This window comes from Neolamprologus multifasciatus, chromosome 19, assembly GCF_963576455.1.
Source record: "Neolamprologus multifasciatus chromosome 19, fNeoMul1.2, whole genome shotgun sequence".
Taxonomy (NCBI): Eukaryota; Metazoa; Chordata; class Actinopteri; order Cichliformes; family Cichlidae; genus Neolamprologus; species Neolamprologus multifasciatus.
The window spans coordinates 9763126-9777925 of NC_140457.1; the positions used below are offsets into that span (position 1 = coordinate 9763126).

Consider the following 14800-nt stretch of genomic DNA (forward strand, 5'->3'; position numbering starts at 1 on the left):
TTTATCTCATTTATTTGAATTCTTTCTTTTATTTTGACTACATTGTCCGTCTGTTCAGCACTTTAGCTGACGCTTGATGTCTTTTAAACGTGCTATACAAATAAAGCTCATTTGATTTGAGGTTTGTCCATGTGCCACACAGATTTCCCTCTTTTTCATCCTTCCACTCATCTCATGTCCTCACTTTCAAATTGCAACCAATGGCAGTTTCTTTCAGCTGTTCACTTCTGTTAACCTTAAGTTCAGATTAAATACACTGGATAACACAGTTATTTAACTTTATTGGTCCAGTTGGACTTTAGTCAGACAACCAAACTAAAAAAAAAAAAAAAAACACTTTTAGAAAATTTATGACATCAGGCCAGCTGACACTGAAATCCTCACCTTAGTTAATGTACAAAAAAAAAAAAAAAAACCCAGTAAATTCACAATTTAGGAACTCTTTGTGTAACTTTTAAGGATACTTGAACCAATTTAAAAACCTGTTCTGCAATGACAATGTCCCCAAGAGTTTATGTGCCTGTCATAGCCTGAAGGGTCCCCAAACTGAGAACAGTATCAGACATACAACGGTCTGCATGTTTTGATATTTGAGAAATACTTTTTGTCAACCAGGTGAGCTCCTTCAACAGCAGAAATGTAATTTTTCCCAGAGGACAGTTCATGAACCCGTTCTCCCATCTCCTCTCATGCTTTCCAGGCTTGAGAGGACCGAGCTCTTCTCATCCGCTGACCCTCCCTGCGGCGGTTGATTGCCTTGGTGCTAGCCCGTAGCTTTCGGAGCCTCAGAGCACGAAGACGCAGCTGAAGATCCTGCGGGATCTTCCCCCCTTTGGCCCTGATCTCCTTCAGCCTCTGGATGGGTGTTTTGGTGAGGATGAAGTCACAGATGGTGGGATTTGGTTCCATGCCGACATTGCACCGACGCATGGATGGGAAGTAACCCACGGCCCAAACGATCACCTTGTACTCGCCTGGGTTCAGAAGACGCCAGTAGTCCCCATCAGTGGCTACAGAAAAAAATGAGGTTTGCAGAATTTTAATCTAAGCTTCTGGTTTTACTGGTTAATGCATCTGTAGAAGATAAATAAATAATTTTGCCAAAAACTGATTGCAGCATCTTGTGACAAAAATGTTCTTTGGGGCTCCAAATGGCTTGATATCAAGAATATGTTTGACGGATTACAGGTCAGTAAGTCATTTACAACAGTTCAAATACAGCAATTGTCAAAATGGTTCTTTCGGTGTGTTTGGTTACAGGCTGTTAACTTGGTATACACAGAAATACAGCTAAAACAAAGATGCATTTGATGGTAGTTTGACACTTTTCACTTTAACACCCTGCTCATTAGAAAGAAAATCAGATTAAAACAGATAAATAAAATCAACTGGCTGACCTGATCGGATGTCATGGTCATGGTCCTCCACCTTGATTATAGCATCTGCTATTCCTTTTTTGGTGAGCTTGTCCCTGACCACACCTTTGATGCCTCTGTGAACCTGAGAGAGGAGAAAATGCTGCTGTGTGAGCCACTGCTTTGAAAACCACATGATAACTTGTACAATTTTCTTTGAACAGGTTTACCTGCTCCATGTAAACCAGCAGAGACTCCTTATTGTTCTCCCACTCGATGGGGAGCTCACTAACATGAGGAAACTTATCACAGGACAGCTCCACGGTCACCTCGAAGCAGTTGGTGTGCAGGTAACTGAAGTCGTTCATACCTGCAGGAAAGGCAGGCACAGAAAACACAGTAAATATTGAGTGAAACAGTCGTGCAATTTATAGGTTTAAGGGGGAAAAGAACTGAATTTGATCCTTGAATAGAGAGAAATATGACATCTGTCAGTGATTAACTTGGTTAAATATTGATGTATTTTTTAAGCTTGCAAATTATAGCAAGATTAAAATTTGATATGTACTGGAGCCTAGTTTAATTTAAGGGATATGTAATTTGACAGGATGTTTGCACATTGGTAGTAAATTTTTTTAAGTGTTTCAATCTGCTCTCTTGTTTTGTAACACTAACTGAAATCACACAACATCCTCTGCAGAGGACGATGCAGCATTTTTTGGGTCTGATGAGTCTCAGATGGTGGAAATCATGCTCAGAACAGACTGATGAAACTCACTGCCAGGAACCGTGTGCCAGGCTCCGCCGTTGATGATGTTGTTATGTAACTGAAATTCCTCGTAGTGGCAGATACGTCGGTCCGGGTTGGCCATCACCAGGTTAGTCGAGGCATAGACCGAGGCCAGCCAGCGAAAGAAGGCGTTGTCTGCTGTTGGCGTGTCTTCCTGCGGCGCCCAGTCACGGGTGCAGTCGAAGGGATAGGTAACAACAAGCTCTCCACCATGGAGGTTGGCGCTGAGCACAAAGGGAATGTCCTGCATCCAGCTGATGACCGCACGTGTCTCTGGTGCAACCTGGGCAGAGGTAGAAGGAGTTTAGTTTAAGCATGTGAATCTGCAAAAACTAAATTGTTAAAAGTAAAAAGGCATGCAGTATTCAAAAAATAAAAAGCTGAAGTATTAAAAGTAAAGAAAAAAAGGTGAAAACATATTATTTTATTAGGTTATTTGTCTTGTACTACAGCGCATTATCATATTTTCCTCTTTGATGTTATATTTGATTCTTAGCATGCTTTTCTATTTCTTTAGCATTCTTAGTTGCAGTTACTGTGTGTATGAGAGTCTTAGGTTCATTGGGTTTTCCCTTTATGTTAAGTTTACTGTGGTGTCCAAGTTTCCCTGTTTAGTTATTTCCTGTTTTAGTTTTCTAGTTAGTTGTCTCCTGTGTTTTGCATTTAGTTTTATGTCCTCTGTTTTGTTATCATGATTAGTTTGACCTGTGCCTTGTTGCCCAGATGTTTCTAATTCCCTGATTTGTTAACTGACCCTGTTTTCCTGTTACGGAGTGTATGATGCTTTTGTTTTGGACTATTTTCTTTGTTCATGGAAGACACTGCCAGATACAGTCCGACTGATATTAGGCCAATATGAGCTATTTGCTGATCTAACACTGTTGGTGTTTAAAAATCGGTGAATAAAGATTAGATGAAAATTTAAAGATTAAAGGCAGGGCGCTCCTTTCCTGCTGGCATCATGTAAATACTACAAATCCAAAAAACAGCTGGTCCGAGCAGAGTTAGACAGAGACATGTACTACGTTATGGCGTCCAAAACGATGAAGCAAGATTTGACCTTATCTGGGTAACTTCGGGGTTGACCTTTCTGATTTTATTGCCACGGTAACTTAAACTGCGAACCCAACCTGCTCCACATGAGGTTGTGTTGCAGATTAGAGATCAACAGGTATGAAATCACCTCCTATTGACCAATCAGTTCTCTAGAAAATCACTTTCCCAGACCTCTCTCCTGAGAGTGAGAGGGTCTAAAGATTTTTTTAAAGTGTTTAAAGTCATTGTGTTTCACTGATGAGCAATTATAAGAAATATATGTTCTTAGACATAATGTTGTGGTGGGATTGTCTTCATGACACCCAGGACGCACTCTAGTATATCTTCATAAATCAGTTGTGTAACTTCTGTAAGCCACTTCTGACGTGTGATCAGCGACTGCGTGTTTGGCATTAGTGAGAGCAACTTTTTGGAAAATCTTTTCTATATGCACTTTAAAGTTCTTTTCCTGTTTTTCTAGCATGATCTTGACTAATAATAGTAAAGCCAACATGGCAAAGACTGTAATCTGCATATGTGCAACCTTGTGCAACCTGCAAATTGATGGCCAGGAGTGTCTCTACACCAAATGTCTGTATCGATATTGATTAATATTAATTCAAAATTGATTTAAAAGTCCAGTATTGGTCTCTAGTCAGAGAGTTAATGGAGTAAAGAAGGAGAGGAAAATTCTAAATTATGCACAGAAAAACTTGCTCTCATTTTGTACTTTTGTTCTTTTTTGTGAACTTTTGTGGACTTGATCTTGAACAGGTTTTTAACATATACCTTTTTCTCATTTGTTTTCCATTCAACAACTTTAATGTCTGATAAAACGAGTAATTTCTCATTAGATCTATGCACTGCTTACACTGATGAAACATCTAACAACTCGCAGACATTTTAAACGTGGAGGAGCCCACTGTTTTTGTGAAGTAAATTCTGCTGTCAGATGTATGTGAAGAAGGAGGGAAGACAATACTGAACCCTGAAATGTCACAAAGTCAAACTTTTAACAACAAAGCAAACAAGTGGAAACACTAAGTCTAGCTCCTAAAACTGGTACATAAGTACAGTTCTCAGGGGAAATAATCAGACACTGGAAAGATTTTCAGAATAAAACACAGATGACAGGATTAATAATCCTAACCCATATGAAGCAGTTAAATAAATACCCTTTTTAATAACAAAACACACCCAAGAAGAAATTCACCAAAGAAAAGCTTGTAGATCTGGTGATCTTTTTCTGTCATTAAGCAGGATTTCAGCCTGTGTTTGCCTTGAACACTGTCACCAGACACTGAGTGACAATCCTCAGGCTTTCAGGAAAACTAGTTTCTTGGCTCTGAAATGATTTCCTGATCTGAGCCTTTGCATGTCAATGAAATGAAAATAATGGCACGCCGACTAAAGCTGACTAAAGCTGCTCTTTCTCACGACCTTCGTGAGAACAAAACAGTGAGCATTGTAACATTGTAGTCAATTTTAATGCTTTAGTTTCTATTTCCTGTCAATGTTAAAATAGCCTCCAGGTGGTGCCAATGAAATGAATTTTTCAAATGCACAAATAAGATGCATTTCTTACTGTGGCGTCTTCTTTGGTGTAGTATTCTGGGATGGGGATGTAGTGGTTGGGCACTTTGGATTTATCTGCTGCTTTTTCTTCGGTGTCCCACATAATGTTGTTCAGGTCTGGGAAGTTATGATTCAGGTCGATTCCTTCAAAGCTGTATCGTCCCTCAGCCCATCCAGACAGTTCTGAACCCTACACCACATTAACAAGTATAATGTGGGGATTATTAAAGAGCATATTTTATATATATATATATATATATATATATATATATATATATATATATATATATATATATTTATTTATTTTAAAAAAGAACAAGACATGAGCCTAATTAAGATTTACCCACCTTCACATAAGCCCCCTCATATCCATCTGGGTTCATGGAGGGCAGGAGGTGGATTCGCGTCTCGGTGACCAGCCGTACAATACGCTGGTTGCCCTTTTTGTATTCTTTGCACATATACTGCATGAGGTTTAGGACAAGCTCTCGACCAAGAGCTTCATTTCCATGCATGCCTGCCACGTAGCGAAACTCAGGTTCCCCTGCCAAGAGGAAAATTTAGAGCCCCTTTACACGCCAAGGAATAAAAATATGTGGAAGAACTGACTGGAGCACTTCTAAAAGGAGGTCATATTAAACATTATCTAAGATTTTAAGTTTATTTTTGTTTTCTAAAGCTCAGCAGCACACTAGGAAGACATTTAATTGCTCAGATAAAGCAGTCTGTGTTAGGCAACAGTTTGGCGCCAGGCAAGTACATGACTCCAAAGACCTGAAGTCTGGGCTTTTACCACAAAAATAAAATATGTTCAAGGCCTCAGTGTTTTCTCTTAGACTTGGCACTGATCACTACTCCATGAAATCAATTAAACAGCTGCTGACGCATAAGAGCAAAATGCCTGGGAGCAAAGTGATTTTGAAATGTGTTTATGACATTTCTTTTAAGAAACAAAGACAAGCTGTACCAAACTTGATTTTACTAATCTTGCTGGCAGATGTTGAGTGGCCACAGATCACATTTAAACACAAGCCTGTATCTAATGGCAATGGTTCAAAGAAATAAAATCATTTGTTTATACAAGAGAGGCCTTCTCCTCAGGACCCCCTGCCTCCCTGTGTGGGGCTGCTGCAGAAATCAGGCTGTATAAACAATGGTGGACATTGAACTGCACCTCTGAGCTGCGAAACTCTGGGTAACTTGAGAAATATGACAAACCAGAAGGTTTCATTCCAATATCTTCAACTCTTACCGATTTCGTGTTTGCCCGGGTTATCTGAGATCTCCATAACGTAGAGTTTGAGGCCCATGTAGCTCCTCCCTATAGTGTAGACGCGGGTGATGTCGGGACACTCCTCCGTCACAGACTTCATGAGCTTCAGGGTTCAGAAAACACGCTTGAGTGTAAGGCTTAAAAGGGTTAAAGCTGAACCTTTACCAAATCTGCAAACCGTTAAGAGCATGAGTAAAAACCCTGGTGTTTATGGGAAAGCCACTCATCCTGTAACTTTCCTAACCTTTCTCATCTCTTTGTAGTTGTGGTGTCTAAAGTCCAGAGCATCCTTGGATCCTGATTCATGCGCTGAGAAAATGTCAGATGGATCTACAAGAAAGTAGCAGATGTTTCCAGTTACATATTTTCTTGCATTTGAACATCCACAATAAATGCTGTGTCCCTCTCCACTACTGTTTTTTTTCCTACCGTGAACACGGCAGCCAAGTATCTCAGCCCTGAGGCAGACGGTCCCGTTGGAGTACCAGGTCTGTGGGTTGATGCGGATGAAACGGGCAACGGTGGGAACAGGAAGGAGCCCAAGAACCGGCGTCTCAGGATTCTGGTTTCCTTCAAATAGCTGCACAATTCAATGTGAGTTCATATAAGTTTGTGTAGTCATGGAAAAAAGATAGCAGACCCTCTATATATTCTAAGCTTTTGTATATAAGGATAAAATAAAAGTAATCTGGCCTTATCAGGTTTTATTTACAATGTTTATTAGGCCATTTCCAAAGAACTTCATTTTAAAAAGAACATGCCACCACAGCTTATGTGTGCAAAATTGCCTCAGAACAACCACAAGGCATCTGGAACAATGTCCTTTGAAGAGATGGGATGTTTGGCCAAAATGCACAGTGCTACGTTTGGAGAAAACTAAACACAGCGTATCGGCACAAACACCTCATACCAACTGTCAAGCACGGTGGTGCGGTGCTTTTAATTTGGGCTTGTTATGGAGCCACGGGACCTGAGTACCTTACACTCATTGAGGTGACCACTTATTCCTCTGTATACCAAAGTATTGTAGAGACAAATGTGAGTCCATCTGTTGGACAGCTAAAACTTGGCTGAAATTGGGTCATGCAAAAGGAAAATGATCCCAAGTAAATCACAGCAAATCCACAAAAGAATGGCTGAAAAAGATGGTGTTGCAATGGACCAGTGAAAGTCCAGACCTTAAGAAGGCAAACTTCAATGAACTGCAACAAGATTATAAAGACTAGTGCGCCAAAATTCCTCCACAACGATGTGAGAGACTGATAAAGTCGTAGACAAAACAATTCAAGTTGTTGCTGCTAAAATAGGTGCTACAAGCTCTTGAGTCGTGGGGTGACAGGACAGCGGAGGAAGAACATGCAGGAAGTGGGCCTGAGTTTGATTCTGCAGTTGCCTTCTGGCAGATGGTTTGCCTGCTCGGCCCACTGTGCTAATGATTACAACACAAATATAGCTGAAAATATGACCTTCTTGGCAGAGTTAGCAATGGCTTTAAAATGAAGTGGAAAACTTTTGTTTCGCCTTCATTTCCTTGGAAAGAGCTTGGACTTTCCAAAATATGTGGCGTCTGGCAAAAAAAGAGTTTGAACTGCAGTTTTCAGTCACACCTTAAATTTCTTTGTACACACTGCATGCTGCATACTGCATGCTGCATGCATCAATGTGTACTTTAGTTTGTTGATATAGTGTGTTATAATGAGTTAAAGGCCACCCCGAATTTCAGTTTTTGCCGTACTGTATTTGTTTCACTCTGAGTCCTCTCTAATCTGCACCAATACTTAAGTTTTTGGTTTACAGTCTATATTTCACTTTGGCAGAGAAACTTCAAAATCTGTTTTCCATCTATGTTCCTTAAATCGCAGAATACAAGAAGTAGTTCTCACCGCTTCCTGCGTCCCATTCATGGAGGTATGCCAGGTTACAGAGTCATTACTCAGCTGAACTTTGTAGGTTTCGACCCAGTCCCAACTATGACATAGACCAAAAATGAAAACAAACGTATATTTTTTCAGTGAGCTCATTGCAGCGGGCAGCCAAAGAATACCACAGCACTCCATCTTTGCTTTAGACAGTATGGTCAACGAAGAGCTAATGTCCATAATGCTAACAAATTATTTTGATTTTCAGCTTTAATCCTGATACTACCTGACCTCCAGATGGAGTTTCGCCCTTGCAGAATAACTCCAGTAAACAGAGTGAGATGAAGGGCATCCACCTCGAGCCACTGGTGCCGGTCCTTATACTCGGCACACCAAGCTCCATCATACAGATCTCCATCCTCAATGCCAGACTTGGGAAAAAAAGAAGAGAAAAAAAGAAAAACGCACGTCACAAAGAATCCAAGAAACACTCCCTGAAAACTTGAGGTTTGGCCTTCGTGTGAAGCATTGCATAAGAGTGCTGACCCTATTTTGAAATAATTACTTTCAGACTCCAGACTCAAGATTTTGGACTGCAGAACAAGAGGAGTGGACGGCTGCAGTGATAAACACATCTGGCTCTGCATTCATCAGATTATTTCATTTAATTTTTGTACATTTTTTTCTTGGAACAAACAATGAATAGATTTTATTTTATTGGCTAATTTTACAAGCCAAGCAAGAACTAATAAGCCTGCTAAGTTAAAGGGTGGATACTTTATAATTTATAGTTCCTGTAATAAACACTAGAAATAAGTATTTAAGTTAAATATGACAACTTGAAAGGAATGGCTAATCCCATTAGGAGATCAAATTAGTCAAGATATCTGATTATACAATAGAATAGAATAGAATAGAATAGAATGGCCCTTTATTGTTATTGTACATGTACAACGAAATGGTGGATTGATTTGGCTGAACCAACTCAGCTTCTCTACTTTTAATAGAAATACACACTTACTTTACTTGCCACTTTATTAGGTACACTGAACTACAGAAATACATTATTTCCTCACCGATTTATCGAGGTACTAGAAACATGTCTCTAAGATTTTGCTCCACATTGACATGATGGCATCACACGCAGTGGCTGCAGATTTGTCAGCTGCACATTCTCAATGTGAATATCCCTTTCCAGCTGCATCCCAAAGGTGCTCTGTTGAGTAGGGCTCTGGTGATTACGAAGAGAAGAATGTTCAAGACTTTTTAAATGAATCAGTGTCTTTCCAAATTTCTGTTTTCTAATTTTGGTGAATTGTGGCCTTAGTTTCCTGTTCTTAGCCAATAGCACTTCCATCTAGTGGGTCTTCTGCTGCTGTAGCTTCAAGGCTCGACTTGTTGTGCATTCAGAGATGCTATTCTGAATGATTATTTGAGTTACGGCTGCCTTCCTATCAGCTTAAAGCAGTCTGGCTAGTCTCCTCTGACCTCTGACACCAACAAAGTATTTTCTCCCAGATAACTGAAGCTCACTGGATATTTTCTGATGTTTTTCAGACCATCCTGTGTAAACCCGATAGGTGCTTGTGTGGCTAAATCCCAGTAGATCGGAAGTTTCTGAAATGCACAGACCATCTGGCACCAATAACCATGTCACATTCAAAGTCACTTAAATTACCTTTCTTCCCCATTTTGATGTTCAGTTTGAACTTCATCAGACCATCTTGACCATGTGTGTGTCCTAAATGCACTCAGACGCTGCCATATTATAGGTTAATGAGATATTTGCATTAACAAACAGTTGAACAAGAGAACCTAATAAAGCGAGAATAAATTTCTAGTTAATTGAATTGAACCCCCCCCCCCCCAAAAAAAAAAAACAAACAAAAAAAAAACTTCAAAGCACCAGACATTTAATAATGTATTACAACTTCCCAGTGGACTTTCTTGGTACTTTGGACCAAATCTTTGATTCCACATTAAACTGAGTCTCAAGTAAAGTAATTGTAACCGTAACAAAAAGTAACTGTAGTTTTTCCTGGACCTTTATGGTGACGTTTCTCTTCACTATGGTGATAAATTAAACATCTGTAGATTTTGCATGTTGACAGAAGAAATAATTTTTTTTAACCGTTTTTAATACGCTTTGCATAGAAACTGGAGATTCACACACACACAACATTTGAAACATAACAAAATAGTATTCAGTAGATTCAGCTTGATTCATCAAATTTAATCCATTCAAATTCATGTCTTTGAAGTAGCAGTCAATCTAAATTAACTAATAAAGGTAATTTTAGGTTGTATTTCTTTATTTGATTTTCAAAGGGGCCAAGTTTTTAAAAAATGTGTGCAGTTTGTTTATGTTAATAAAATTTAACAATGCTTTCCAAAATGCTGAGAGATGAGTGTCTGTAATAGCCTCTGACCCACTGACCTGGATATTCAGCCTCCCCCTGTGAGGACCCAGCCCCGACCGCTGGTAGGACGAAGCTTGAATCTGGCTGTCATCAACTCGCAGGGACTCCAGGCCGAGGGGAGGACAGTCTGCGTGGAAAACAAAAGTGAAAAGAATCATCACGCGATAAGATCTTCTCTGGGTTTCTGTCTCCACATGTTGATCCTCTGCAGAAGCAGCTCTGAGATCGACAGCGGAAGGGTTAACCTTTCTCTCTCTTTGTGGTTTGTCTGAGTAAGCAAACACATGCCAGATGTAAACCGAGCTCCAAGCTGTTATGGGGAATATCTCTGATCATCTTGGGCCAGTTCTGTGGAAGTCTGGAGGCCCCTCACCTCCTCCTCCCCCTGCTCTGCTTGTTTCGGGGAGTAGAAGAAGCTGCAGATATTGGAAATAGTGGAGGCTTTGGATGTAATTTGAGACACAGTGGAGAAAAGTCAAATGTTCAGCAGATCAGGGAGGTGAGAGCTACAGCTGCAGGGGATTCTGTGGTTTAGGGAACAGCTAATAACATTCACATCAGTCACAAGTGGGTCAAAACAGCTAAATCCAACATATTGATACAGCAAGTATTACAAGCAGTAACAAATGCTATACAGTGTTATACAGCTGTGTATAGCTGGAATACATATTCCTTTAAGTGACTGACTGAGAAGAGATTTTTAAAAACTAAGCTAAGCTAAAACTAAACTTCAAACTAACTTTACTGGGTTTTTTTGACCTTCTATGATTGTAAATATAATATAATAATAGCAATAATTATCTCCATCTACTTTTACAGCTTGATTTGTTTTAAAGGTTTTAAAAAGGTAGGTATCACAATTTAATTGACTCTTTAATTAATATGGAGTTAATACTGGAGCTCATAACACAGCTTCATGCAAAAATCTGACTAAATGGGTAATTTTTTTCCTACCCAGTTTTGATTTGTCATCTTCAGTCTTGCGGTCTCTTGGGTCTTTTTCTTTCTTGTTTCTTTCTTTGCTGGTGTCCGTGGTGTCCAGCTGTTTGTCTCTGACAGTGGTGGTGAAAATGTCTGGCTCTGCTGTTGCTGGAGTCGTTCCGTCCCTGCTCTCGCCCTTCACGGTCACAGCCTCGGTCCAATTCAGAGTTGGCCTTGTTGTTGTTGTGTAGTTGATTAATGCATAACTCTTAGTCGGTGCTGTGGTGTTTATCAGTGCTGCAGCACCGTGTGTCAAAAGTCCCAGAAAAAGCACTGCAGGCAGCATGCACAATGACTTTTCCATCCTGGTCTTTGTTGCTGGAGAAGAGTGAGGGGGGGAAAAAATTCCCCTTTGGTTTATGAGATGACAGAGCCAGACCTCCATCCACCTCCCCTCCTCCTCAGTCCCACCTCCCTTTACTCCCTCACTCTTCCTCCCTCCCAAAATTCCAGCTGAAGTCCTGCAAAGAATTGTGACAGCAAATGTATCTGTGCATGGTTACAATATAGGCTGTGTGTGCCTGTGTGAACCAAACACTGAGCTGCCTTCAAAAAATTTGTTAAAATGATGATTAGAAATGTGTTTATCATAACAAAGTGAGCATGTAGTTTTAAAGCACTGGACAAGTGGGGTTTCTAGTCCTCTTATAATGATTCAGACTTTTGAACAGGACTGCACAAGTTGTCCACAATGAGTTAAAAAATGAAATGGTTTTGGTGCATGAAGAACCACCTTCAGCAGCAATAATTTGAAGTAATTGTTTTCTGCATGATCCAGGTCATGTAGCTACAAAACAAGCGCAAATCATCACCTCTCCACTACCGTGCTTGACCACTGGTATTATGTGTTCGTGTTGATTTTGCTGTGTTTGGTTTTCTCCAAACGTGGAGCATTGCATTACAGACAAAGATCTCCACTTTGGTCTCGTCTGTCCAAAGGACATTGTTCCAGAAGTTGTGTGGCTTGTTCACACATAACTTTGCAAAGCTAAGCGATGCTGGCATGATTTTAGAAAGAAGAGGTTTTCTCTTGGCGAACCTCCCAAATAAGAAGCTTCGGTCTTTTTCTAATTGTGCTGTCAAGAACTTTAATATTTAACATGCTAACTGAGGTCTGTTGAGTCTGAGATGTCACTCTTAGATTTTTTGTGGCTTCTCTGAGCATTGCACGGTCAATTTGTGACGACCTTCACTTCTGGGAAGATTGGAAACTGTCTGATTGCTGCCTCTTCTGACATAAATGCTCCAGTACAGCAGAATGATAAAACGTCTACTTTTATGGAGATGTTCACAATTTCTGATGATCATTAAATAAATGCATTTGATCATTTTGGTGTAGTAATATATTTTTTGATGTTGTTCTGCTGAAGTTCTGTTTAACTCATTTAAGACATGCTAAGAACCAAATGATGTCCCGAGTTTAAAGAATCTGTGCTTTCTTTTAAGCATAACTGTATATTTAGAAAGTCGCTCTAAAAGTCAGGTAATAAACATTATGTACGGCTGTAAATACATTTGGGTGTTCTCAGTCAGAGTATAAGAAATAGCCTCCATAGCTTCCGTGCAGTAAAGAGGTTTTCTGGTTAAAACAGGAAATGATAGAAAATAGGCTTTACTGGAGTTTTTTTCACCACCCCCCAAAAAGCCTGACCTTAAGACAAATATTCCTGTCTAGCAGGTACATGTTTTCACTGTTTTAGCAAACAGTCAGAATGTGCTAGTGTACATGACGGTTTCATCTGATATCAGGCCACTCAGGATATCCTTTGAAACATTCAGGTTTAGGTTTCAGGCTTCTTACAGTTTAGAAGCAGCTTAGTCTCTGTTTCTTCGTCTTCCTAATGAGTTCAGGATTTGACATGGAAATTAAAAAACACACAGGTACGTCTCATATTTCTCCAGGTCTGTTTGGACTACTGGTTTATAGCAGCGAATACAATGTTTCTGAACTTCGCAACCACTTTTCGGCAGAACATCTTTTTACCTTGTGTTATTTAAGTACATTTGCATTCAGAGGGACTCTTATTTCTTGTGACTCATGTTTCCTCCACCTCTGTCTGGTGCTATGACTGTGAGAAAAGCTCTTTTATCTGTGTGTCATCAGCCTGTTGTGTTCATGAGTCTTAGTGGGTCATGAGATGAGCTGCTGTTTCATTTCCCACATAAAATCATCTAATATATCACAGCTTAGACAATTTTAACTGTCCAAACAGCCATATGCTTGTTGTTGACTCAGCTCTGTCTATGTAATATAACATGTTGTATAGGGTTTGTGTAACGACAAATGCACTAAGTACACGTCACTCCTCTTTGTTTGTATCCACATAAACCTTGCAGCATTACACTCGTAAATCTGTATTATATTTAAGCTGTACAGTCATGAACTTTACCCATATGTCTGTCATGGTTTGGGGAATTTAATTAACTTAAATTGAAGCAAAACAAGGAGTCTCTGTCTCTTGTGTGAAGCAGTTCATCCACTGCTACAAGTTAAATGGAAATACTCCACCCACTGCTGCAGGCTGCATATGTAAAAACAGCACAATGAAGGAATAAGTTCCTGAAGAGGTTCTATCAAATACATGACCTGCAGATACAGTTTGTGGGAAAGTATCTCTCTCTCTCTCTCTCTCTCTCTCTCTACACACACACACACACACACACACACACACACACACACACACATATATATATATATATATATGAAAAGTTGCAGTGCATCAGTGCTTCAGAGCCGCATCTCATGACCCTAAAGAGACAGTCAGAGAATGTAATTTGTCATTTGGTTAAAAGGAATAATGACTTGGAGAACTGACTAGGAGAAATCTTGTGTGAAGAATAAGTAAAAAGCAGCCCATGATGTCCAAAAAAAACCCTCTTAAAGCTGGACAATGATTTCAGATGAAAAGGTCCAGTTTTCTTTTCTTTTTAAAAAAAAAAAAAATTATATTGAGATAAAATAAGATAAACCTTTATTAGTCCCACATGTGGAACATTTGTTGGGTCACGGCAGAAAGTGGACAGTGCAAAGTTACAAGCAGCAAGAATTAAGAAAACAATGTAATAGAATAAGATTTTTTAAAAAAGGATAACATACTATATCAAATAGAATAAAATACTATATACAATAGAATAAAATGCTATACATAATAAAATAAAATGCTATGTTTTGTAAGAAAAATTAAACTTAGTGGTATTGCACATGTGTGGATGTGTGTGTCTGTGTGTGTGTCTGTGTGCGTGTGTATGGTCATCTGTGAAGTCTCTGTTGTTGAGTCTGACAGCAGATGAAAGGAAAGACCAGCGAAATTACTCATTCTGTCACAGTCTACAATTCCTACAGGGAATTAAATTATTCTTTTTATTCTTTTTAATTTTTATTGTTTGATTCGACTCTGAAAAAGATATGAAAATATTTGTTACACACTTATTCATTACTTAAATTAGGGGACTTTTTTGCTAGAAGTACTCATAGATCAGGGTAAAGTGGCTTAGGAGACAAGAAAACAAAT

At 39.4% G+C, this 14800-nt stretch overlaps 1 protein-coding gene across 1 annotated transcript; it reads right to left on the reverse strand.

Annotated features, from left to right (window-relative positions):
* Window positions 1–264: 264 nt before the first annotated feature.
* Window positions 265–11715, reverse strand: cpxm1a (carboxypeptidase X (M14 family), member 1a). The gene is made up of 13 exons (XM_085142712.1): window positions 11262–11715; window positions 10325–10434; window positions 8179–8318; window positions 7912–7996; window positions 6458–6608; window positions 6273–6358; window positions 6008–6131; window positions 5103–5299; window positions 4766–4945; window positions 2134–2428; window positions 1586–1725; window positions 1398–1500; window positions 265–1010 (listed from the first exon to the last, which is right to left on the reverse strand). Exons 1-13 carry the CDS (start codon window positions 11671–11673, stop codon window positions 688–690), a joined length of 2346 nt encoding a protein of 781 aa, XP_084998838.1. The 5' UTR covers window positions 11674–11715; the 3' UTR covers window positions 265–687.
* Window positions 11716–14800: the final 3085 nt, after the last annotated feature.